Below are 27055 nucleotides of genomic sequence, written 5' to 3'. Positions count from 1 at the left end.
TGTGTGTGTGTGTTAACACCCCACCTTCTTGATTCATTCATCTGCTGTTGGACGGTTAGGTTGTGTCCATGGCCTGGTTGTTGGGAATGATGCTGCAGTGAACATAGGGATGCCAACATCTCGTCAAGACAGGGATTGGATTTCCCTCAGGTATACCCGGACGTGGGGTTGCTGTCGTCTGAGGAGCCTCCATACTGTTTCCCACGGTGGCTGCACCCAGTTACAGTCCCACCAGCAGTGCACAAGGGTTCCCCTTTTCCCACGAAAATGCCGACACTTGTTATCTCTTGTTTTGGTGATGGTCCTTCTCACATGTGCGGTGATACCTCATTGTGGTTTCGATGGTGTTTCCCCGATGATGAGTGATGTTGAGCATCTTTTCTTTTTTTTTTTTTTAATTCTAGTGTAATTCACATACAGTGTTGTGTTAGTTTCAGGCGTACAGCGTGACAATTCACCGATTCCGTGCGTTTCTCAGTGCTCATCACCACAGGTGTCCTCCTCACCCGATTTCTCCGTCCCTACCCCCGACCCCCCTCCCCTCTGGCGACTACCAGTTTGTGGCCTGTATTTACCAGTCTGTTTTTTGGCCTCTCTTTCCTTTGTTTGCTCATTTGATTTGTTACTTAAATTCTGCATGTGAGAGATCACGTGGTGTTTGTTTTTCTCTGAGTATCTTTTCGTGTATCTGGTGACCATTTTTATGTGCTCTTTGGAAAAATGTCTATTCAGGTCCTTTGCTCATTTTTTAATCAGATTGGTTTTTTTTGTTTTGTTTTTGAACTATATGAATTCCTTATATATTTTGAATATTAATCCCTTATCAACTAGTTTGCAAATATTTTCTCTTACGCATAGGCTGCCTTTTTATTTTGCTGATGGTTTGTTTTGTTTTTTTGTTTTTTTTTTTTTGTTTGTTTGTTTGTTTTTTGCCGTGCAGGAGGTTTTGAGTTTGAGTTTGAGGTCGTCCTGCTTACTTTTGCTTCTGTTGCTTGTGCTTTGGGTGTCATTTCCATAAAATCATTGTCAAGACCAATGTCAAGGAGCTTTTTCCATGTTTTCTTCTAGGAGTTTTATGGTTTCAGGTCGTATTTTATTTTATTTGAGAGAGAGAACAAGCTGGGGAAAGGGGCCACGGAAGGGAGAGAGCGAGAGAGCGAGAGAGAGGGAGAATCCCAAGCAGGCTCCACGCTCAGCACGGAGCCTGATGCAGGGCTCAACCCCATGACCTTGGGATCATGAGCAGAGCTGAAATAGAGTCAGATGCTTAACCAAGTGAGCTACCCAGGCACCCCAGCTTCAGGTCTTCTTTTAAGTCTTTATTACATTTTGAGTTCATTTTTGTTCGTGGTGTAAAATGAGGATCCGATTTTATTCTTCTGTGGGTGGTTCTTCAGTTTTCCCAGCACTACTCGTTGAAGAGGCTGTCTTGTCCCCTTCAGTCTTGGAGGCTCCCTTGTCAGTTACGAGTTGAGTGTGTATGTGAAGGTCTATTTCCGGGCTCTCGCTGCCAGGACTATACAGTTTGGATTACTGTAAATTTGCAGTTAAGTTTGAAATCGTCATTGTTGTATTCTCTCAGCATTCCCTGAGGCTCGGCGCGGTCTTTTGTGGGTCAGCGTGATTTTTAGGATTGTCTTCCTTTTTCTGGGGAAAATAATAAGGCCTCTGTTCTTACTTTCCTACCTGTTTTTCCTCTTTGGTTGAAAACAGTGACATCATTGGCTGTGGGACTTGACAAAATCCAGAGAAGCATCTAATCTATGTGTTTTGTTATAACTTTGGAGTCATGTCAGTGATACTGAAAACCATTGACATCTGGCACATGATAACCTTTATTTATGGCATGGAAAGGATTTTGCCTTTTTCATTAAAGAAGCCCAAAGAAGAAATTACCCTTAGACCCCATTATCCCTTCCCTTTTTTGATACATGGGTGGAAGAAACTGCTCTATAAAGCCTTATGTTCATAAGCTCGTGTGTAGTAGCACTTTGTGGGGAAACACATGGGTATAAAGGGTTCCATGTTGCACTGTTCACAAGGATATATTTCCTGAACTGGTGTTACAGTCTAGGTGGACACAGTCACAATTAGGAGAGCATATTCAAAACATAAAGACGTTCTAATTTTTCAGAAAACCCTGTAGACCGTAAACTGTTTGGATGGAAAAAGAAGCATGAAGGGTAGTGCTAGAGAAAGAGAGACTCTCATCTGGTCTCAAGGAAGATTGGGAACTTGAGTAGGAGCAGTGGGCTGGCAGGAGGAGGGGTCTTTTCCTTAGACCCTTGGACACAGGCCTGGACGCACCTGTGATCTTGCAGGACTCGGCACGGCTTCGAGCACACACATCTGCACTTCTGGGAGGTCACATCAAGACAAAGAACGACTCGTTGGTTAATTCATTTAACGACTGTGGTCCTGTGCCGGGCGCTCCCGAGACCGTTTTTGTAACTTTCGTAACTTGCGAGGGTGACTCCGGGACGCAGCGTGCGGTCATACTCACGGTTAAGATTTCTTACGGCAAAAGGGCAGACAATGCAACATCGGCAAGGGGAAGGTGCACGAGGCCACGACCCGGGAGACCTGGCCTGTGCGGCCAGCAGTCCTCTCTCGGGGACGTCACGGGGAGCTCGGATTCCTCAGCAACAATTGTGACAACACGTGTAAAGTGCCATCTGCCAGGAGGACTCAATAGAGACTTGGGACTCCGTGTTTTTCCTGGGGCTGGTCGCATAGGCACCCTCCCCCTGGCACTGTCCACACCTGCGGACTCCTGGAAGGAGAACGGGTGTTGGGCATCAACTGTGCTCTCCACACCGGCATCCTGGGCACAGGGGCCCTCGGTGCTGCTCCAGAGCTGCGTTCTCGGGGCCCGCCGGCGGCCTCTAGGACGGGAGCGGTCTCAGGCCCCCCGGATTGTCTTTTCCGCACAGAGCCTGGGACCGTGCTTCGTGGACAGCGGTGGACGATCAGGGTCCGGGGGCCATGCCGCGTAGCTGACGTCGGAACATCAGTCCCTGCCCTCGTGGAGCTGGTTGTCTCCTTGGAGAGGCTGCAGCTTATAAGATCACGCTAACCGAAAGGAAGGTTCCAGCGTGGGCCGAGGCCTTGGAGTGTCAGAGCGACTAGAGGGAGGGCTCATGGAGCAGGGCAGTGGGCGCAGAAGGGATGCCTAGTGAGAGGTCTCTGGGAAGGTGCCTTTAGACTGGCTGGGTGCTCCTAGCCAGGCAGAGGGCACGGCAGGGAAGGGGCCGCACCTGTAAGGAAAGAAGGGAGCGTGGGCGACAGCAGAGGCTCAGATTAGACCAATTTTCAGGGCTAGCCCATGACTTGGGCCGTTTCTGCTCCCAGAATTTCTTCCCACCCTCTTATCAAAGCCTCAGATTGAGCAGTCAGGTGTTTCAATTTATAAATTGAGTTAAAACGTGTGACGTAATTACACATTGGGGGGTGACACTAGTCGGTGGTGATCCTGTTAAAATATATTAAGATCAGACAGGAGAGAACGGAAGACACAAGGCAATTGTGCTTTAAGAGGTGAGTTTTCAGGACGCCCCGGGGTGGGGCTCAGCCACTTTCGGGTCTGACTTCGGCTCAGGTCGTGATCTCACGGTTCCTGAGTTCAGGCCCCGCGTCCGGCACTGTGCTGATGGTGTGGAGCCCGCTTGTCATCCTCTGTCTCCCTCTCTCTCTCTACCCTCCCCTGCTCACTCGCTCATTTCCCTCAAAAATAAATACACACTAAAAAAGAAAAAAAAGGTGAGTTTTTAGGCTTGTTATCTTTGTTCCCGCCTCCGTTATTGGCCCCGTGGCCAGTAGAAAACGGATCCAACTACTTGTCTGTGTTCATTTTCCCTTTTTCTAGTGCGAGGGTGACGACCCACATACAGGCACACCTCGTTTTATTGTACCTCACAAAGAATGCATTTGTTTGTTTGTTGTACGAGTTGAAGGTTTGTGACAACGCCGCATCCGCCAAGTTTACCGTTTTTCCGATGGCGCTCGCTCGCTTTGTGTCTCCGTGGCACGTTTTGGCAATTCTTGGCATACTTCACCCTTTCTCGTAATTATCGTGTTTGTTACGGGGATCAGGATGTTACCGTTGTAACTGTTTCGGGGGCACCATGGAGGGCGCCCGGGTGCAATGGCACACTTACTCGATAACTGTGCTTTCCGACTCTTTCACGGACCAGCCGTTCCCTGTGTGCCCCTCTCTGGGGGCCTCCCGAGCCCCTGAAACACGGCAGGATCGAAATGAGGCCAGTTACCCCACACCCTACGGTGGAGTCCCACGTCCTTCACTTCACATCGCTTCCTGAGGAAGGCGTGTTGAAAGCCGAGAAAGGCCAACAGCTGGGCCTTTTGCATCCGCCAGGGAGCCACGTTGTGAAATCAAAAGAAAGGTTCTTGGATGAAACGAAGAGTGCTGCTCCAGCGAACGCGCAAATGATACGCAAGCGAAACAGCCTTATTGCTGAAATGGAGAAAGTTCTCGTAGCCTGGATAGATGAAGTGAGCCCTGTTTCCCCTAAGCCGAGACCGGCCCAGAGCAAGGCCTTAATTCTCTGGACTTTGCTGAAGGCCGAGAGAGGTGAGGAAGCTGCAGGAGGAGAGTCTGACGCCGGCAGGATCGGTCCATGAGGCATCGGCAAACAAGCCGCCTCCGTGACATCGGAGGTCCAGGTGAGGCGGCAAATCATCCCGAAGATGGAGTGGAGATGATTGATGAAGGTGGCTACACTAAGGCCAGATTTTCAGTGTAGACAAAAGTGCCTTCTGTTGGAGGCAGATGCCATCGTGGACTGTTGTAGCTGAAAGAAGTCAGTGCCCGGCTTCAGGCCGATGCCCGTTTACTGTTCCAGAAACCATAGTGTTGCATTTCCGTTGAGCCTGGTGCTCAAGAAGGTCAGGAAAGAGTTTTGTGGTTTTTTTTTAAGTTTGTTTATTTATTGTGAAAGACACAGAGTGCAAGGGCGGGGAGGGGCAGAGACAGGGAGGCTCTCACGGGGGCTCTGTGCAGAGCCCGACCCGGGGCCTCAAACTCGGGCAAGTGTGAACTCCTGACCTGAGCTGAAATCAAGAGTCGGATGCTTAACCGACGGAGCCACCCAGGTGTCTCAGGAAAGAATCCTTACGACATTTCAGGGTGCAGTTTAGGGGGGCGCCTGGGTGGCTCCGTCGGTTGAGCATCCGACTTCGGCTCAGGTCATGATCTCGCGGTCTGTGAGTTCGAGCCCCGCGTCAGGCTCTGTGCTGACTGCTCAGAGCCTGGAGCCTGCTTCCGATTCCGTGTCTCCCTCTCTCTCTGCCCCTCCCCTGCTCATGCTCTATCTCCCTCTGTCCCAAAAATAAATAAACGTTGTAGGGTGCAGTTTAGGAAGTTAATTTAAGGAGCATGAGGACAGGACCTACAGGGAGAAAGAGCTGCCCTGGCCGCGTGAAGCTGGTGGTTACATGCTCGAGTGGGAGAGGACGTGCGGGAGGTATTAGATCGTAAATGGTTTTTTGAATTTCTACTTGTAAAACCACTTTTGCAAGATTTCCCAGGTGCTTGTCAGTTTGATGTGAACTATTGGTGAGGCTATTGGACAGGCAGTCATGAGACGCTTTAAGAATGTAGCCGCCAGGGTGTATCTGAACCTTCCGGGACCTGTGCAGGCTGTAGGTCAGCCTTCTGGACTGACGGTGGACATTTTCCTGCTTCTCTGCTTCATCAGTAGGGCCCTTCAGAATGTACTGATCTGCTTTGCCTTATGTTGTACAAATGGAGCCACAAAACCTGGATGACAGCACGTCTGTTTACAACATGGTTTACTGAATACTTTAAGCCTGCTGCTCAGAGAAAGATTTTTTAAAAAATAGGACTGCTCGTTGATAATGTGCCTGGTCACCCAAGAGCTCTGATGGAGATGGACAGCCAGAGGAATGTTTTCGTGCCTGCTAATCCCAGCATCCATCCTGCAGCCCATGGATCAAGGAGTAGTTTTGACCCTCGAGTCTTACTATTTAAGAAATATATTTCCGGGGTGCCTGGGTGGCTCAGTTGGTTAAGCATCTGACTTCGGCTCAGGTCATGATCTCCCAGTTCGTGAGTTCGAGCCCGGTGTCGGGCTCTGTGCTGACAGCTCAGAGCCTGGAGCCTGCTTCGGATTCTGTGTCTCCCTCTCTCTCTCTCTCTCTGCCCCTTCCGTGCTCGTGTTTCTCTGTCTCTCAAAAACAAATGAACATTAAAGAAAAAGGAAGGAAGGGAGGGAGGGAGGAAGGAAGGAAGGAAGGAAGGAAGGAAGGAAGGAAGGAAAGAAAGACACTTCATAAGGCTATAGCTGCCGTAGATAGGGATTCCTCTGATGGATGTGGGCAAAGTAAACTAAAAACCCTGTGGAAAGGATTCACCATTTTAGATGCCATGAAGAGTACTCATAGTTCATGAGAAGAGATCAGAATACCAGTCTGATACTGGTATTTAATGGAGTTTGGAAGAAGTTGATCCAACCCTCATAGAGGACTTTGAGGGGTTCAAGACTTCAGTGGAGGCAGTAACTGCAGCTATGGTGGAAATAGCAAGAAAGCTAGGATTAGAAGCAGAGCCTAAAGATGGGACTAAGTGGCTGGAGTGTCATGATGAAACTTGAACGGATGAGGAGTTACTTCTTACGGATGAACAAAGAAAGTGGTTTCTTGAGATGGACCCTACGCCTGGTGAAGATGCTCTGAAGGCTGTTGAAACAACAACAGAGGATTTCGAATATGATATAAACTTAGTTGATAAAGCAGCGGCAGGTTTGAGAGGATTGACTCAAATGTTTTCTTGTTGTTTTACATTTATTTATTTATTTATTTTTGAGAGACCGGGAGAGACAGCGTGAGCAGGGGAGGGGCAGAGAGAGAGGAGACACAGAATCCGAAGCAGGCTCCAGGCTCCGAGCTGTCAGCACAGAGCCCAACGCGGGGCTTGAACTCATGAACCCCGAGATGGTGACCTGAGCCGGAGTCGGATGCTTAACCTACTGAGCTACCCAGGTGCCCCAGGATTGACTCAAAAATTTTTTTTTTTTTAATAATTTTTTTTTCAACGTTTATTTATTTTGGGGACAGAGAGAGACAGAGCATGAACGGGGGAGGGGCAGAGAGAGAGGGAGACACAGAATCGGAAACAGGCTCCAGGCTCTGGGCCATCAGCCCAGAGCCCGACGCGGGGCTCGAACTCACGGACCGCGAGATCGTGACCTGGCTGAAGTCAGACGCTTAACCGACTGCGCCACCCAGGCGCCCCTAGGATTGACTCAAATTTTGAAAGAAGTTCTGTGGGTAGAATGCTATTAAACAGAATCGTGTGCTGCAGAAAAATCATCTGTGAAAGGAAGAGTTCAAGTTCATTGTTATCTTATTTTACATTTGAAATGGACACCAGCGCCCTAGCCTTCAGCGTGCACCGCTCTGATCGGCCAGTGTCCACCACTGATCGGTCAGCAGCCGTCGAGGTTGAGATATTTGCTTTGTTGTGGCGGTCTGGAACCAAACCTCGGTCTCTCCAACTTAGGCCTGTAATTACAGCTGAAGAAACAGATCAGATGTTTTCAAATCTGTGATTTCGTAATAATACTATTTTTGTTAGTTGCTCACCTACAAGAGATTGCTACTGAACCAATTCCCTGTGAAAATTGTAAATAAAGGGGGACAAATTAAGCATTTACCCAGTCTTGTTTATACGAACTAAATAGTTAACAAGGTGACGTTTCTCTTTGTGATATTTCAGTTAATAAATGAAGAACGCATTACAGAATTAGGAAATCACCGTTTTCAAGCCCTAACCAATTAGTAACTCTTGGATCATAGATGCTGCTAATGTCACAGACAGAGAGAGACAGCCAGATGGTGTAAGCCTTTTGACAGAACACAGTACCACTTTGAAACTTGCCTCCCCCCCCGCACCCCTCCCTCCCAAGTTGAACCTCAGTTTGTCTCTAGATCTAACTTCAGTTTTCAGGAAACGCAAAGAGCAGATAAACATGGTAAACACCGCCATACGGGCACAGTGAGATAAACACAGACTGTAGAAAAGCATAGAACAAAAGATGTGTTTTCTACAATAATAAATTATAATGGGGACAACAAAATAGATGGGATAAAAGAGACCTCGGGAAAATACCACAGAACTCCAACTGTAGCATAGAGACCTTACCTGGGTCTGGGTTCATTTAAGCTACTTAAAACCAACAATGAAAAATAGGAACTTCAACATCTGGACGTCGGTGGTATTACAAATAATGGCTAATATCTCCGTGCGTGTGATCATAACATTCGTGGTTAGAATAGTTGTTGTTTTTCAGAGATAGACGTTGACATCTATGAACGTACTGAAATGATGCATGAGATTGTTTCAAAATTATATGAGAAGAGAGTGGGTGGGGGGCACAGATGGAAAATACTGGCTACGAGTTGATTATTGTTGAAGCTGGGTGTTGACATGAGAGCCCATTATGTGTTTCTGTGTGGTTGTGTGTGTGCGCGTGTGCACAGGCGCACACGCGCACACACACAGATACGGAGTCTCCATTGGAAAAAACTGAACTTGTAGGTTGCAGACAGCAGTAACCAAAAGGGTGGTACGATGAGAGGCTCGTGAGATTTCTGCTGAGATGAAGGAAAGTAGTGTTTGTACTGGGTTTAAAAAAAAATGAAGAATGAACGTGACTGATCTTAGCATTTCGTCCCTGATACTCTGCATTACCACTGACGGAAACACGGCGAAGCTAATCTTTTTCGCTATCACCCTGTGGTCCCCTAATAAAATACCGAAGTAGGAGGAATCCCTGTGGCTTCTACCTGTGTGTCTGTTTCTTGAGAAGAGTTACTCGGCAGCGAAAGGAAGCTGTTCCTTATCTGTTCCTCAGGTTGTTGGCTCAGTTACCACCGGCCACGGAATCGATTGTCTTTACAAATCTCCTTATCAGTCTTTGTTTTGCTCTTTGTTACCTGCCTTCAGGTTCAGTGCTCCAGCGCACCGTTCCATGACCCACTCTGCTGTTTTCGCGTCGGTTTTGTTTAGGTTGCAATCCTTCGTGGCGTCTTCGGTGGGCGGTATGGAAATAAGGAAATTCATCCAGCGGTCTCTAACTCCGTGTGCACGTTCAGCGTGTCAGGGTCTTTGTGCTTCCCCTTCTGTCTGCACCCCTGCCCCAACCTCTGCCCCTCAGCACCCCTGCCGGAGAATCCCAAGCAGGCTCCACACTGTCAACGCAGGGCCGGACTTGGGGCCCCGTCTCACAAACGTGGTCATGACCCGGGCTGAAATCAAGCTTTGCTTGCTTAACCCGCTGAGCCACCCAGGCGCCCCGTGAAGTATTTTTTATGTACGTTGTTTCAAAATTGCATGTTACTTGGGGCGCCTGGGTGGCGCAGTCGGTTAAGCGTCCGACTTCAGCTCAGGTCACGATCTCGCGGTCCGGGAGTTCGAGCCCCGCGTCGGGCTCTGGGCTGATGGCTCAGAGCCTGGAGCCTGTTTCCGATTCTGTGTCTCCCTCTCTCTCTGCCCTTCCCCCGTTCATGCTCTGTCTCTCTCTGTCCCAAAAATAAATAAACGTTGAAAAAAAATATTAAAAAAAAAATTGCATGTTACTTGTAATCTGTGTGATTCCTCGTGTGGAGTTTTGGTGGCAAATTTGTAATCGTTGGATGCTACTGTGCTAAGGACCGCCCTGGTCTAACCTTCTGGCTTTCACTGGGTTTATTCGCAAAAAAGAAAAGCAAACAAGTAAAAAACAATAATTTTTTTTTTGACATAAGCGGAACGTACAGGCCATGGGAAGCTATGGAAACATTAAACCAAAGTCCGAAACCAAACAAAAACATCCATACATGTACCGCTTTCCAAGAGTGGAGAGTTGTTATTTCCGTATCTTATTCTGGGTTGGTCCTGTGTTGGCCCCAAGGTTCTTTGCAAAATTGGATGTTGATAGCAAGTAAAGGTGGATAAAATGTTAGAAAAAAAGTGAGGGAGGTTGCTTTTGATGGCTAAGGGCCTGGAGTATACATTAAATGCTACAATAAAAATGGAAGTTTAGGGGTGCCTGGCTGGCTCAGTTGGAGCATGCAACTCTTGATCTCAGGGTGTGGGTTCGAGCCCCACGGTGGGTGTAGAGATTACCTAAAAGTAAAATATTGTAAAAAATGGAAGTTTTAGAAAATCTGGAGTTTTAATGGTAGAGAAATGAAACGTTACAAGCCTGTGATTAGAGCCTCTAGACAAATGTAAACATTGGCTTCGTACAGGTAAAAAAACAGCATTTTTGGTACCGTTCTTGAATGGACCGGGCAAAAATGGTGTCTATGAACTGGTTATGTTATTGAGTTGTTGTAATGACCCATGAGGTAGATTCTGTTATTATTCCCATTCCCATTTGAATCTCATTCCCGTGCAAATAGGAAGCCAGGCTGAGAGGTGAGGCACTTTGCCCGGGTCAGCAGGTGAGAAAAGGAAGCTAACTTGTGCCTGTACTTTTGATCGCCAGGCCATAATGCCTCCCGCTACCATGATGCCCCTCTTGCTGAAGGAGGTAGTTATTTTCATGAGATGTGATTGGTAATTTGGGAAGAAAATTGTACTCAGATTTTTTGAGACCTTTGAGAGGTAAAGCCAGGTGATACTCTTTGGAATCCTACATGGCATTTCCAGCCAAAATGGTGTGTGTGACCTGTCATTCCTTCTCCGTAATTGAATACAGGATTTGATGAACTTTTTTAGCCTAGACGTTTACTTAGACGTCGTAACTCATTTATGACTCAACTGATCTTTAAAAATTTAGTTTTGAGTAATTTATACAAAAGAAGAGTCAAGGAGTGGGGAGTTAAGTTATCCTCTGCCTCCTGAAGGGCAGTGTCTACGTAGATTGTTTGGAATTCTTCTGAGTGGGCTATTTGTTCTTCTCTGTTTATTTATTCAGTCATTTATTTATATCAGCATGGACTCTGGGGCCGTCTTAGTCCATTCAGGCTGCTATGATACCACAGACTGGGTGGCGTCTAGACAACAGAAATGTATTGCCTACAGTTCTGAGGCTGGAAGTCTCAGGTCATGGCACCTGCTTGGTTGGGTGAGGGCCTGCTTTCAGGTCACGGACTTCGTGTATCTGCACGCGGTGGAAAGAGTCCAGGGGTCTCTGGAGCCTCTTACGAAGCGAGAATCCCGTTCATGAGGTCCCACCCTCATGGCTGAGGCGTTTGGCGGAGGCCCCACCCACTAGCGCCATCACCTTTGGCAATTAGGGTTTTAACACGGGAGTTTGGAGGATGGCACACAAACTTTCAGACTCTAGGAAGGGTTATTATTTCACTCTTTGGATTATAATCCAGGGCTTTATTTTGCTACTCAAATGGCTCCCCGTTTTAATAACTGGGGACTCTTTCAATCAGCTTTTGTATCCTTGACATACCCCATCGTTTTGCGTATAACTCGCTTACTTTACGCCTCGTCTTACGTATTTTGTGTACTGCTCCTAGACTCGGCCATTTCTCCGAGGAGCTGTGGTATTGGGGAGTGGTATTAGAAGCAAAGATCTGGGTGCTACGTGAACTTGTGGGTACTGGCTTATTGTTGCTTCTAGGCCCTCTCAGCTAACCTAACGAGCAAATGGACGTATGTCTACTGACCTGAGTGTATATAGAGCCTACCTACCAGTATTTGAATGTGTAAGCATCTCTGCCTGTGTTAATCTAAATAGGAGTCCATACTGATGTGTCGAACTCTAATCCGTTATCCCATAGATCATTCTAGACTCCTCCTCTTGCTTACTCTACCGCTGAGAAGCCTCATTCCCACCATGCACTTATTTAATTGTTCAGTTCCGGGATAAATGACTCGTGGTGTGAGAATTGTTAAATTCTACCCACATGGGATAACTCGATCAACTCGGGTACATGGACTCCGTGGAATTTCTTTTGCTTTTAGTCTTACAGACTCCGCTCATTTCTGAAGTTACTTAGCTCAGCACCTTATCCCCCCTCTTCCTCTGCTGAGGTTGTTTCATACATTTGTAATGCATTCAGATTCTTTGGCCGTATGCTGCCTCCCATTAGACAGCCTGACTTTTCCAAATGTTTTCTTAAAATTTTACTACACCTGTGAGTTCTGACGAATACGCCCTTCCTCACCATCAGAGTGTCATGTGGGGTAGTTTTCTCACCCGCAGAGATGCCCTGTGCGTCTTTCTCCCTTCCCTACAGCCCTGGCAGCCGTGGGTCTCTCTGTTCTCTCCGGCTGTAGTTTGGCCTTTTCCACAGCGTCGTATAATTAGAATTACACAACACGCGGCCTTTGCGCACTAGTCCTTTGCACTTAGCAATATGCGTCGAAGCCTAGTCCATATTTTTACGTGGCTCGTTGGCACATTTTCTCTTTTGCTGAATAATATCTCATTGTGCAGAGGCGCCACAGCTTGTGTGTCCACTGCCCTGCTGCAAGACCGTTTTGGCACCTTCCGTTTGGGATGGCGGTGAATAAAGCTGCTGTCCGCGTTCACATGCAGGTTTTGTGGGGACGTAAGTGTCCAGGTCAGCCGGCTAAACACCTAGTAGTGTGGGTGCCAGGTCACACGCTAAGATCGTATCTGGCTTTATAAGAAGCTGCCAGTCTTCCAAAGTCATTCCCATTTTGCATTCTCACCAGCAGCGAATGAGGAATGTTAGTGCCCCGTATCCTTGCCAAAAATGATAGTCCAACGTTAGCCATTCTCACAGGTGTATATAGTGGGATCTCACTTTTAACCTCACTTCACGAAGGACAGATGGGCATCTTTTCACGTGCTTATTTATCGTATCTGTATCTTTTCCAATGAAATGTCTGTTCAGATCCTCGACTCAGTTTTAATTGGGTTGCCTGTTTTCTTCTTGTCGAGTTGTAAGTGTTCTTTGTATATTTTAGACACAAGCCCTTTAATGTGATACGCAAGATAGCAAACAGGATGGGTATCGTAGCGCAGTAAGATGAACGGAGACCACAAGGAGAATGAGTCAGTGCCGACTTTCTATTTCCGGCCTGGGTCTCTGGGACACTGGGGAGCACTGGTAGCAGAAAAGCGGAGAGCTGAGAGTTGAAACCACTTTGGGAAGTAGGGGATGGAGGTGACTCAGTTTTAAGTCCAGATGGAAGAATGTCCAGGGACCGGAGATCAAAAATACATTAGGATTCCTGCTTCACATTTTGCTGTCATCGTCCTAGATGAGCGAGGAGAAAGCGGAAGTAAGGAGCAGATAGGAAGTTGGGACAAGAACAGTCACAAAAGTGATGAAGTTTTAGGAAGGAATCAAGTGTCAGACATGAACCGCTGTGAGGGACCGAAGGACACCGTTGAAGAGAGTGTGAAATTTGCATTGTCTGTCTTCTTGGAGGTCAAGTCAGCCGTCAGTTTACTTCAACGTCCTGTGCCTTTTGTACCTGGGGACTGATTTGTTCTGTCAGGAGAGCCCCCTCTCACTTTATTGAGTCTTATCTTCAGCACCTGGTAGGACTTCTCAAACTGAGTTTTACATCACGGGGGCTCTTTTGCCCCCTGGCCAGACAGGGCCAGAGTTTTCTTTTGTCTGATACAACTGTGTAATTATACATCCGTAGCTACCCGTCCGTCCGTAGCGTAAATTGACTGTTTTAGTAGTGAATTCATTGAAGAAATTATTTGCCTTCTCGACTATACCATTCTCTCGAAGCATCGAAGCATCGTAGGGGTTGTGACTTTAGTCCCCGGCAGAATTAATTAACACATGTTAATTCTGTGGCTGGTCTGATGTCGGGAACAGGCAGCTTATTCCCAGGAGTCATAAGGATATGCTTCCTTTTCTTCTTTTGGTCACTGAAAGTACAATTTTCTATTTCCTTTTTTATCTGACTGTCCCTAAGGACGGTAATTTATTGAGTAATTCACAGAGGGGACACGGTAGTGAAAAATAATTGCCGTCACAGATTTACAATTATTGATAGCCTGTCTGTGATTTGGAGTTGGTTGATGAATGGCGTACCGGCACAAAGCACCAGTCTCACGACACACGATTTTGTATGTTCAACATGAAAATAGGCAAAAGCGCTTTGCCTGAAAATCCCGTGTGTATATTCAACAGTTGTTGTTATCAGACCGAAAATTGATTTCACTGACACTGACCACATAACATGGAATAGCAGGGAACAGTTGTTGATCATCCTGAGCTGATTGTTGTTAATACCATTGGATTTCGTGCCCCTGAGAGAAAGGATACTTTGTGCTGCCAACAACGAAAGATGTGAATTTGTGCCGCGAACACCTTTTTAGCACCTCAACCGTACCAGTATTATATTCTCCTGTTCACTTCCCCTCCTTGAGTCTCACTCACCTTGAGTATTGAAAGCAGTAGTTACTGTTTCCAGAAAGACCTGAGTGCTTGGTAAGGCTTCCCTGCACAGCACGGGAGCACAGTGCTGGCCCAAGTACACACTGAAAGGTGCTGTTGGAAAGCAGCTGTGTAACGTGATGTAACGCCTGTAGCTTAAAAAAAATTTTTTTTAATGTTTATTTATTTTTGAGAGAGAGAGAGAGAGAGACAGAGCACAGGCAAGGGAGGGGCAGAGAGAGGGAGACACAGAACCCGAAACAGGCTCCAGGCTCCGAGCTGTCAACACAGAGCCCAGTGCGGGGCTTGAACTCGTGAACTGTGAGATCATGACCTGAGCTGAAGTCAGACGCTTACCCGACTGAGCTGCCCAGGCGCCCCATGTCTATAGTTTCAAGTTGCTAAAGTTTTAACTTTTGCCATTTTTACTGTTTTTTTTTTATACTGGCAAAATATACATAACCTAAAACTTGCCATTTTGAACATTGCAAGTGTATAATTCATTGGCATTAATTATACTCCCCGTGGGTACTGTGACCATGACCTCTGTCTCCTTCTACAACTTTGCCTTCCCTGGAAACCGATTAAGTAGTAAATTCCCCATCCTCCCCTCCCTCAGTCCCTGGTAACTCCTGATCTACTTTGTCTCTGTGAATTTGCCTGTTCCAGGTAGTTCATAGAAGTGGAATCAGAGGATATCTATCCTTGGTGTTTGGGTTTTTTTATTTACCATACTGTTTTCGGGGTTTCCCCTGTGTTGTAACACGTATCAGGACTTAAGTCCTCTTTGTGGATGGATAATATTCCATGTATGTGTACACATCTTTATGTTCTTTTTATATTTCAGATCAATCTTAGTGTAACGGGCCATTTTTCTATATGTTTGACGCTCACAGAGGTGTCATCCAGGTTAATGTTACTCTTTTTAATTCTTTCCCAGGTCTGACAGATGAAAAAGTGAAGGCGTATCTTTCCCTTCATCCCCAGGTGTTAGATGAGTTTGTATCTGAGAGCGTTAGTGCCGAGACCGTAGAAAAATGGCTGAAGAGGAAAAACAACAAACCAGAAGGTAAGATCTCATTCGGATCGAGCGGGGATTGTTTTCTAGTTTACGGCGACAAAAACAAATGAACAAAACCGAGTGTTTAGTACGTGCTAGAAAGTATAAAGGAGACAGAATTAGCATTTTTAACTCTGTAAAAGTTTTCCTGTGTTTCAAAAGATAAAAGAAGTTAGAATGAGAGGAAATAAATCCACTGAAGTAAGATCCTTGGCTACAAAAACTTGGCAAAGTACTTGTGAAAATTTATTTGGATATGACATGTTGAAAATGCAGAAGGTAATATTAGCCTTGATTTTGTTCAGCAGTTATTATTAATGATTATACAAATGTTCTTTAGATTTCAAAAACGTATTTATATTACTGCATTTTGCAAAGAGAAATCATTAAATAATTTTCATGTGGACACAGGAGGAAAAGAACTCTTGACTTTGCATTAGACATTTTGTTCACACTCGTGAACTTAAGATGCTGTCATATTTATGACAAAAGAAATGTGGACTCAAAAGGGATGGGAAGTGAAATAAATTTCCTCCCAAGTTGCACATGTGTTAATATATTGGATTTGAATATTGTAGCATAGTTTTAAATGAATTTATAGTTGGCCAAATAAGACTTCTTGTTTCCCAGAATGTTCTTCTTATAGTAGAAATTTATATTACATATGATTTTGACTCTATGAAGAACTTTGATGTTAGAAACAAATATATGCTATTTTTCTGGAAATTTATTTAGTGTAACAGAATGCCGTAAGTAAAGCTTACAAATGATCACTCTTAAGATGTTATGCTGTTAGATCTGTGGCCCTCGTACGCTCCTTGGGCTGAGTTTCCTCTAATTTTCAAAGTTTCTATAATTTTCTTGCAGAGTTTTTATAATAAAGAAACCTTTACAAAAGAGAGCTTTTGACATTGAAACACAAATTAGATTTTAAAGTACATGTACGTGAGTCTGTGTATGTGTGTGTGGATTGAGAGGGAGAGAGAAATAGAAATAAATTGCAGAAACAAACGTAGCATTTTTTTTTTTTTTCAAAACGATCACAGCTTTTCATAGTGAGAACAAAGCTTGATGTGGCATATTCAGCTATAACATACCTCAGACATTTGGAAGCAGTCTGAGATGTTTGACGCTTTGAACGTGTGACTCGGTTGTGCTTAAGGCACCTCATATAAAGGTGCAGATTTCATCAACTTGCTATATAATGATGGATAATAATATAGTGCAAGAATAAGGGATATTTACGAGATGGGAAATTGAGTATAGGGCTCAGAAGATGACAAATCTTGCGTCGCGTCTTAGTGTTACAGTGATGTTGTTAAACGACTCTTAGATTTTTATAACTATTTGGATGTGCCATTCCGTGTCTTTCAAATCTGTTTTCTGTATTGGTTAATCCGGTACTACTTTAAACTGTTGAGTACATCCACTCAAGAGGTAAATGATTATTGAGAATAGCAGAGTGGAGCTGAAGCAGTGCTCCCTTGTACCTGAAGACAAAATTGTCCTTACACAGAGGCCATCTCGCTTGGTGGCCCCCCGGAGGGCTCAGGACCAGTGCTGGGATCAGGAACCAAGAGAAGCTGAATGCGTGTGACCTGGGGCTTCCCTGTAGTGGTGGGGCCCCTGCAGACAGGCTGCGCGCAGCTTAGGGTGGAAACACTACAAAGGAACCTTTCATGGTACGCCTGCCTGCGGGCGGCTGGGCCCCTGAGCCCCTTCCAACAGGGAGAACCATCTGGGGACTGAGGACGCAGCCCCTGCAGCCCCTGGCAACCCAGGTTTAGGGCTAACCCTGTGGGCGTGGCCTGAGGACAGCCCCGCCCACGTGTGCGGAACTACTGAAAGCCAGTTCCGGGTCCTCGTGTCTTGTGTGTGATTCTGGATTGAGGCTGAAGCCTTGTGTCACTTCTCCATCGCGCCCTTACTCTTTTTAAAAGTTTGTGTTCTCCTCAACGAGGCCTCCTTCTCCTTCCAAGGGGCTTCGTGGGAAATGCTCGGAGGAAGGACATTTTTGTGGAGAGGGCTTGTGGGGGGGGGGGGGTATTTCTGTTTCCACGCCAGACCCGGGAACAGAAAGCGTGAGAGACAAAAGTTCTGGGAGAATATTATTGAAAGTCGGGCCTGTCCGGATTGTTTCCCTTTGTGTCAGTTTAGTGAGAGAAAGCGGACGGAGGGAAACCGTGCTTTATAAAGCACAAGGACTCGGTAAACGCTCACGTAGCTTGTTTTTCAACCACGGATAAGCCGGCCTCGTGTGGAAATGGTCTACACTACGGGGAGGTCACGTGAAGGGGTGCGGTACTCCGTTCCGAGAAAGGCCATCTGGGAAATTTCAGATTTAAGCGAATGAGTGAATAACAGATGACGATTGCTTCTCACACGTCCGGCTGGCACGCTGCTTGCAAGCGGTTTTGTCGTGATGGCGTCACGATGACGTCACGCTGTCCAAACCGCTGGCGTTCCTTCGTGCACGTGCTGTTCTATCGAGCGCCTTGCTCGTTCGGTGCTCAGAGAAGCTGAAGACGGAGTGGGGGGCCGATTGCCCCGCGGCGGTACTCCCCGTGCACCGGGGCTGCGTGACCAGGGCGGCTGTAGCGTCCGGGGGTTTTGCGGGTGTTGACCGTTCACATCTGCCGGCAGCGAGCGAGGCTTACGTGGCCGCTTTCCCTTGCTGGGTCGAGGGTGATCCCCGGACGGTACCGGTGAGCCCCTGGGGGGCACTGGCCGCGGGAGTCGCCGTTACTTGTGTATCCCTCGGCGGCAGCACCCCCGATGCAGCGGGGAGGGGCGCTCTGAACGTTTTGAATGAACGAACAAAGGAGGGTTGGATTCTCAACCACCAAGTGGCCACCGGTTGTCAGTATTGTGCGTGGAACCAGAACTACTTTCATGCTCTTCCTGTCTCCCCCTGCTCACTGGAAAGCTTCCAGAGGGAAGGGATTCTATACTGTGATTTGTAAATCCCGCCCGGTGCGTTGTCTTTTCGTGTACGTAGCAGACTCTGTAAAGCGCTATTGAGATTCTAGATGGTTAAGTGTCCGGGGAGTTGGTGCTCAGACCAGTCGAAGAAGAGTCGTAAGTTTCTGCCTCCTTCCGGTTAGTCTGACCGAGGCTGGACATAGTCCAGGCCCGGGGGCTCTGAGCCAGATGGTCTGCAGAGGGGTCCGCCCCACAGCCAATCGCTCTGCTTTGTGTTGGCAGAGAAGGGGGTTGGGGAAAGCTGAACCCCCCAGTGTCTTCAGAGATTGACATTTTCAGAGTCTGTACTGTTACTGTTCTCAGTTTGATTTTCCTGCTTTCATAACATTTGCATTTTAAAAGCGCAGAGTTCTGTCTGTACTTGCGAGGCAAATTGCCTTTTGGAGGTGGACCTCGGATCCAAAATCCCAAACAGTTGGTTTTCAAGCGATGCCGGGAATTGGAGGTAGGGGTTCATTCTTTTAAAGCTTTAGGTTCTCATTTAGAGAGTGTATAAATATTCCCTGAAAGTATCGGGGACTGTGCCCGTAACTCACAGCCATACTTTGATTTGGGAAAACTTTCAGGAAGAAAACAAAGTTACCTAGGTCATGAATTGAGTTGTTTTACTAAATTTTGTACCTTATGTTAATTTTTACGCAAGGTACATTTGACAGGCCCAGCTGGTACTCATCAAGACTCAGATTACTAAACTATTTAACGTCTCCACAAGTATCAAGGCAGAACTATCAAAGTGATAAATCAGCGTTAGGATACGATGAAGATCCTACCCTTTGCATTTCAGGTGGGAAGGTTCCAAGACGGAACACAGTTTGACGTCCCTAATGCCATTTCAGTATTTCAGTTATGCTCGGGAAGAATCATGAATTACTTGGACTCTCAGCGATGTCCCCATTTGGCTTCTAATGTAAAAAAGTTAGTTCGACGTTAGTAAAAACCTACGTACAGCCAGTATGACTGTATTTGGCATCTCCTGGTATTAGAATAATATTTAAAATACATGGGCTTTGTTTAAAACCCCCAAAACGTAACTGTGATATTCATATTCTAAAGGGAAGCTTTTTGGTATTGAAGAGGGCGATTGATTGAACCCAAGTCATTTAAGAATCATGAGTAGCAGTGTCTTTTTATGTCCAAGAATTTCTGTTACTACTGTGTGTATATGTCTGAAATATTAAATAGCAAACCATCTCACCGTCAGTGTGCCCATACATGTCCAATAATTAATAATGAAAACATTGGTGCTGTCACCTGCCTCAAATATTTTCAACAAATACATGAATGGCTTCCTTTTTTTTTTTTTTACTCAGAGGATGGAGTTATTTTCAACTCTCCGTGATTCTAGAGATGGAACAATTTTCATTCAAATAAAACTACTAAATACTTCTTTCCTAGAATTAGTGAGATTTCCATCCTGTCCCCTAAACCCACTATATGCAGCCTGAAATGCAGATTCAGGAGCATTAGTCCTGCTTAGCATGTAACAGATGGTTTCTGTGCTAGTGTTTATAATGTCGCGGGATATTAAATTAATGGGGCATGAATTAGTTTGCCAAGGCATGCAATGTTAGAAGGTTTTAGTAAGTAGGACACTAATAAATTACGTGGTAACTATTAGTCCATATCATGAATAAGGAAAAACCCACATCATTGAAATGGTTTACTTGGAACTTCATTTTGGGCACTTTTGTCTCCTTGAAATTGCTTTGTGTCGATTATGGAAGTTACGTCTTCACATAGAAATTTCATATCTCGGTCTTTTTATTTTCTTTTTTGGAATGGAAACAAAATGTGTTGAATGCCTTGATTTGCATTATAAATAATCATAAGTTCACAATCTGGTTACTAGAAGGGGGATAAAGTTCATTTGCAAAGAGTTACTTGATGTATTCCATGAATTCTGTTAATTGTTCATCTGAGTGCAAAGGTGTATCTTTATTCTTTTTGAGAGTGTTTGGGCTCTGTAGCAATCTAATCAAGTTGATTGGGATTTTGATAATTTTAAAGATTAATTCAGGTCATCACACATTGTTAGTGATTATGAAACTAGTTCAAATAATTTTAGTAGCTTTGTTACAAGCTAGATTGATTTCGGAAGCAGTTTTTGCAGTTTCTGTAAAGTTCGTACCACCGACAGCCATTATTTGTACATTCGACATCATTACTGCATTTCCTCGGCAGAAATTTTGTTTAGAAGTGATTCTAATGAACGAAAATGTTACGAGCTAGTGCATTTTTGAAAGTACTTTATTTTCATCGGTGTTTCTTTGAGTAAAAATCGTATTTTCTGATTGTCCATGTAATAGAAAAGGACGTTGAGTTAAAATCATTGCATCTACTTAATAGAATGTATTTCAACATTTAAGTTGATGTTTTACTTAACACAGGTTTTTAAAACTCAAGTGAAAACTTGTGAGAGATGAGTGGTATAACCATTTCTCATTTTTTGAATCTACTTTTTAAAAGCTGCCCGAACATTTCACAGTGATCTAGATTATTTGATTAAAGATTGAATAATAATTTCTAGTTGAGTGGCCAAGTTGTAGCTGGAATGTGAGCAGATACTACTCATTTCCCTAGCCAATGATCCAGTATGCCGATTAGCAAGTATTTCTTGAGGGGCTCTTGGGTGGCTCAGTCGGTTAAGAGTCTGCCTCTTGATTTCGTCTCAGGTCATGATCTTGGTTAGAGCCTGCTTGGGATTCTGTCTCTTCCTTTCCCTCTGCCCCTCTCTCATGCTTGTGTTCTCTTTCTCTCGAATGAATGAATGAATGAATGAACGAACGAATGAATAAAATCCTGAGTACCTACTATGGGAACGTAATTAGAGAACAACGGCTAAAAACTTGCTCTCTCGAAGGTCACTTTCTGATAGGAGAACACAGATAATAAACACATAATCAGAGAGTAGGATTGTTTCAGGATTTGTTGGTGTGGATGTTGGAAAACATGTAGCCCAATGTCTAGCAAACAGAAATTTTTACTAGAAATAAATTTGCTCGAGATTTTAAGATGCACATCGTTTGCTTTTAGCCAGTCAGGTGGGGCCTGTGGATTAAGCAGATGCATCTATTTGCTGTGTCCCAGGGTCCTGGTGAGTCACAGGAGCCATGTTCCTTGTGTGTACTGTCCCTGAGGGACGCGTAATCTTCTGGTGTGGAAAGAAGGTACTGTGAGAGTGCAGCAACCGAGGCTGTGCAATCCAGTGTTGAGTGGTGCAGTGTGGGTTTTCAGGACCATGCTGGGAGAACCGAGGCCACTAAGAGGTGTGCAGATTGAGAAGGCTCTTTGTGGGCATTGGTTCTTCATCGAGGCCACCGATTCTCTGGTGGGATTCCCACATCACCGTGGACATCCTTCGGGAACTAGTTAGAAATGCCATAGGCCTCATCTCACTCAAAACCCCCGGAGTCAGAAACTCCTGCAGTGGGACCTAACATCTGTGTTTTGATAAGCCCCCTCAGGTAATCCTAGTGCAAGTTTAACATTTGAGAGCCCCCGTCCTAGGCACGGAGGGCCTGTGCAAGGGCGAACGCGGTGCTGGTGTTGGCTGGTAGGATCCAAGGCAGGGCTGTGGGGCTTGCTGTGGCTTCCTTCTGGGATAGCCTGGGAGGGAGGGTTGAATATTTTTCGTATTTTAAGAGTGGGGAGAAGGGAGTGTTAAAATGTTTTGCCTTTCTGCTCTCATTTTAACTGGCTATTCATGTTCCGCATTGACTGTAATAGGAAAAGTGGAAAAAAAAAACCCTAAAATAGGTGTTTTATTTATTTTTTTTTTAATTTTTTTTTCAACGTTTATTTATTTTGGGGACAGAGAGAGACAGAGCATGAACGGGGGAGGGGCAGAGAGAGAGGGAGACACAGAATCGGAAACAGGCTCCAGGCTCTGAGCCATCAGCCCAGAGCCCGACGCGGGGCTCGAACTCACGGACCGCAAGATCTTGACCTGGCTGAAGTCGGACGCTTAACCGACTGCGCCACCCAGGCGCCCCTAAAATAGGTGTTTTAATTGGTAGCTTCACTGAAGCATGGTGAGTTGCAGAACAGCATATAGTGCCATCTTTTACAAGGTAATAATCATACATATACTTGTGTAGACGAAGAGCTAGTTAAATATGTCATTGTGGTTGTTTCTGGATTTGGGGGATTTATAAGTTTATATTTTTGTATATGTTGCTTTTTTTTTTTTTTCCAACGTTTATTTATTTTGGGGACAGAGAGAGACAGAGCATGAACGGGGGAGGGGCAGAGAGAGAGGGAGACACAGAATCGGAAACAGGCTCCAGGCTCTGAGCCATCAGCCCAGAGCCCGACGCGGGGCTCGAACTCCCGGACCGCGAGATCGTGACCTGGCTGAAGTCGGACGCTTAACCGACTGCGCCACCCAGGTGCCCCAATGTTGCTTTTTTAATAAAAAAGAAATAGAGTAAACATCAGAAGGAACTTCTAGAGTTTCTCATATGGAAGGTTTTTCCCCAGGTTTCAGTCATTCTAATTCAGTTTACACCAATTATCCTCTGCTCGTTTGATTACTTTTCCATTGCAAGGTATAATAAACAATGTATATTTCCCAGTCCCTTGTTGGCTTTTTCCTGCATTTTGCTTCTCCCTCACTAATATGTTATCATTGGTCATTAAGACTGTTACATAGGAAGTTGGTGGCTGAAATGGGGTCTAGAAAAACACACAGCTCAATTTCTGTCCCAGGGTCATCATTTTTGGTTTAAAATTCATTCATTTTACTAAAAGTTACCAACTGTCTACTGTGTGTTTTGCATTTGCTAAGCACTGGACATGAATTCAGTTGTAATGGAACTTAGTGTTTCTACAGGGGGCACAAAATGAAAAGTTTACAATTTATTCTCTTAGTGACTTTCAAATATACCATACGGCAATGTTAACTATAGTCATCACGTTGTACATTACATCCTTATAATTTGAAGTTTGTAACTTTTGACGGGTTTCACCCAGTCCCTCCATCCTAAGTAAATTATATAACATGCTAAGGTTGAAAGCTTTTTCTCTGAGACCAGGAACAAGACAAAGCTGTCCGCTCTTGATGCTTCTATTCAATATGGTACCAGAAGTCCTAGCCTGAGGAGTTAGGCAAGAAAAAGAAATAAAATGTATCCAATTGGAAAGGAAGAAGTAAAATGTCTCTATTTGCAGATGGCATGATTTTATATACAGAAGGTCCTGAAGACCTCCACCAAAAAATATTATTTGGTCTTATCAATGAATTCAATAAAGTTGCAGGACACAAAATTAATATAGAAAAATCAGTACCGTTTCTATACACAAACAACAAATTATCTAAAAAAGAAAGTGATGCCATTTATGGTAATATCAAAAATAATAAAACACTTAGGAATACATTTTCTCCAGGAGGTGAAAGCTCTGGTCTGAAAATTACAAGACAACTGATGAAAGAAATTGAAGAAGGCACAAGTAAATGGAGATTATCCTGTATGTATAAGTTGGAAGAATTAATACTGTTAAAATGTCAATACTACCAAAAGCCATCTGTAGATTCAGTGCAGTTCCCATCAAGATTCCAATGGCATGTCTTCACAAAAGTAGAAGAAACAAACCTAAAATTTATATGAAACTACAAAAGACTGAATAGCCAAAGCATTCCTGAGAAGGAAGAATGAAGCAGGAGGAATTACACTTTCTGATTTCAGGATATATTAAGCAAAACAGTATGATACTGGCATAAAAAAAAAAAAACAGGCCAGTGGAACAGAATAAAGCTCAGAAATAAATAAGTATATGAGGTCAACTAATATTTCACAGTAGAGTCAGTTATACTCCGTGGAGAAAGGACAGTCTGTTCGTTAAATGGTGCCGGGAAAATCGGACATTCACATGGGAAGAAATGAAACTTGACCTCTATCTTACACCATTCATGACAGTTAACTCAAAATAGGTCAGAGATTTAAATGGAAGACCTGAAACAATAAAACTTCTAGAAGAAAACATAGGAAAAAAGTTCCTTCACATGGGTCTTGGCAATAATATTTGGATAGGACACCTAGAGCACAGCAACAAAAGCAAACATAAATAAGTGGGACTACATCAAACTAAAAAGCCTTTGCACATCAAAAGGAAAACTCACCAGTGAAAAGACAACCTATGAATGGTAAAACCATCTGTGTGATAAGAGGTTAATATCCAAAATATATAAGGAACTCATGTAAATGTCAACAGCAAAAGAAAAAACAAAAACAAAACATGAAACAAATAATCCAATTAAAACTGGGCGAGGGACCCAAGTAGACATTTTTCCAAAGAATATATAAGAATGGCCAACAGGTACATGAAAAGATGTTCAACATCACCAACTAGGGAAATGAAAATCAAAACAACAGTAAGGTATCAGCTCTTGCTAGAATGGCTAGCATCAAAAAAGAGAAGAGACAGGTCCAAAATCTTTGGGATGCAACAAAAGTGGTTCTAAGAGGGAAGTTTATAGCAGTACAGGCCTACCTCAAGAAGCAAGAAAAATATCAGATAATCTACCCTCACACCTAAAGGAGCTAGAAAGGGAACTAACAAACCCCCAAACCAGTAGAAGGAAGGAAATAATAGAGATTAGAGCAGAAACACATAAAATCGAAACTAAAAACAAAAACAAAAAACTCACAATAGAACAGATCAGTGAAATCAGGAGCTGGTTCTTTGAAAAGATCAACAAGATTGATAAACCTTTAGCCAGACTCATCAAAGAAAAGAGAGAGAGGGGGCTCAAAAAGCAAAATCAGAAATGGAAGAGGAAAAATAACTGACCCCACAGAAATACAGAGGATTATAAGAGAATATTTTAAAAAATTATATGCCAGCAAATTGGAAAACATAGAAAAAAATGGATAAATTTCTAGAAACATACAACCTTCCAAACTTGAACTAGGAAGAAATAGAAAATTTGAGCAGAATGGGGGCGACTGGCTGGCTCAGTCAGTTAACATCCGACTCTTGATATCAGCTCAGGTCATGATCTCATGGTTCATGAGTTTGAACCTCTGTTTGGGATTCTCTCTTTCCCTCACTCTCTGCCCCTCCCCTGTGCTCGCTCTCACTCTCTCTCTCTCAAAATAAAGATTTATTTTTGAGACAGAGAGAGACAGAGCATGAACAGGGGAGGGGCAGAGAGAGAGGGAGAAACAGAATCGGAAACAGGCTCCAGGCTCTGAGCTGTCAGCACAGAGCCCGACGCGGGGCTCGAACTCACGGACCGTGAGATCATGACCTGAGCCAAAGTCAGACGCTTAACCGACTGAGCCACCCAGGTGCCCCAATATAAAATAAAGATTTAAATAAAAATTTCGAACAGACCAATTTCCAGCAGTAAAATGTAACCTCTAAAAAAAAAAAAAAAAAAAAAACTCCCAAGGAAGAAAAGTTCAGGACCAGATGGTGAATTCTACCAGACATTTAAAGAAGAGTTAATACCTGTTCTTCTCAAACTATTCCAAAAAATTGAAGAGGAGGGAAAATTTCCAAATTCATTCGACAAGGCCTACGTTAATTACCCTGATACAGATAGAGACATGACAGAAGAGAACTAAAGGCCAAAATCTCTGATGAGCATAAATGCAAAAATCAAAAATCCTCAACAAAATATTAGCAAACCAAATCCAACAATGCATTAAAAAAAAATCATTTGCCACAATCAAGTGGGATGCAACAGAATCAGTCATTGTCCTGCATCACATTGGTAAGAGAACGGACAAAAAAACCATGGGGACATTTCAGTAGATGCAGAAAAAGCATTTGACAAAGTACAACATCCATTCATGATAAAAGCTCTCAAGAAAGTAGGTTTAGAGGGAACACACCTCAACGTGATAAAGGTCATATATAAAAAACTCACAGCTACCCTTCTACTCAGGGGTGAAAAACTGTTTCCCCTAAGGTCAGGACCAAGACAAAGATGTCTACTCTCACCATTTTATCCAGCGTCATAGTTGAAGTCCTAGCCATGGCAGTCAGAGAAGAAAAAGGAATACAAGGCATCCAAATTAGCAAGGAAGAAGTAAAACTTTCCCCATTTACAGATACTGTGAAAGACTCCACGGAAGATCTACTCGAGCTGATCAAGGAATTCAGTAAAGTTGCAGGATACAGAATCAACGTGCAGAAATCTGTTCCATTTTGACACACAAATATTGAAGCCGCAGAAAAAGGAATCAGGAAGGAAATCCTACTTACAATTGTTTTAAGAATCGTAAGACACGTAGGAATAAACCTAACCAAGGAGGTGAGAGACCTATCCTCTGATAAAACACTGATGAAAGAAATTGATGAAGACACAAAGAAATGGAAAGACATTCCATGCTCACGGATTAGAAGAACAAATATTGTTAAGATGTCTATCCCACCCAAAGCCATCTACAAATCTAATCATCCCTGTCAAAATACTAACAGCGTTTTTCACAAAATTAGAACAACAAAAAACATCCTAAAATGCATATGGAACCACACACACACACACAAAAACAAACCCAAATTGCCAAATCAATCTTGAAAAAGGAAAGGAGAGCTGGAGGCATCACTGATCCAGACATCAAGTTGTATTACAAAGCTGTAGTGATCTAAACAGTATGGTACTCGCACAAAAATAGACATACAGATCCATAGAACAGAATAGAGCCCCGA

The 27055-nt window shown here is 44.3% G+C and overlaps 1 protein-coding gene across 5 annotated transcripts in view; it reads left to right on the top strand.

Annotated features, from left to right (window-relative positions):
- Positions 1-27055, top strand: part of PDE10A (phosphodiesterase 10A) — a 618961-nt gene that overhangs the window by 419584 nt on the left and 172322 nt on the right. For all 5 annotated transcript variants that reach the window (XM_045500247.1, XM_045500245.1, XM_045500244.1 and 2 more), the window contains one exon: positions 15296-15424. In XM_045500247.1, the coding sequence (XP_045356203.1) occupies positions 15296-15424 (129 nt within the window). The remainder of the gene's footprint in view (positions 1-15295; positions 15425-27055) is intronic.

The sequence above is a fragment of the Leopardus geoffroyi genome, chromosome B2 (genome assembly GCF_018350155.1).
Source record: "Leopardus geoffroyi isolate Oge1 chromosome B2, O.geoffroyi_Oge1_pat1.0, whole genome shotgun sequence".
NCBI classification, from domain to species: domain Eukaryota; kingdom Metazoa; phylum Chordata; class Mammalia; order Carnivora; family Felidae; genus Leopardus; species Leopardus geoffroyi.
Note: the sequence above shows the minus strand (reverse complement) of the source record. Positions and strands in the feature narration are given on the sequence as shown.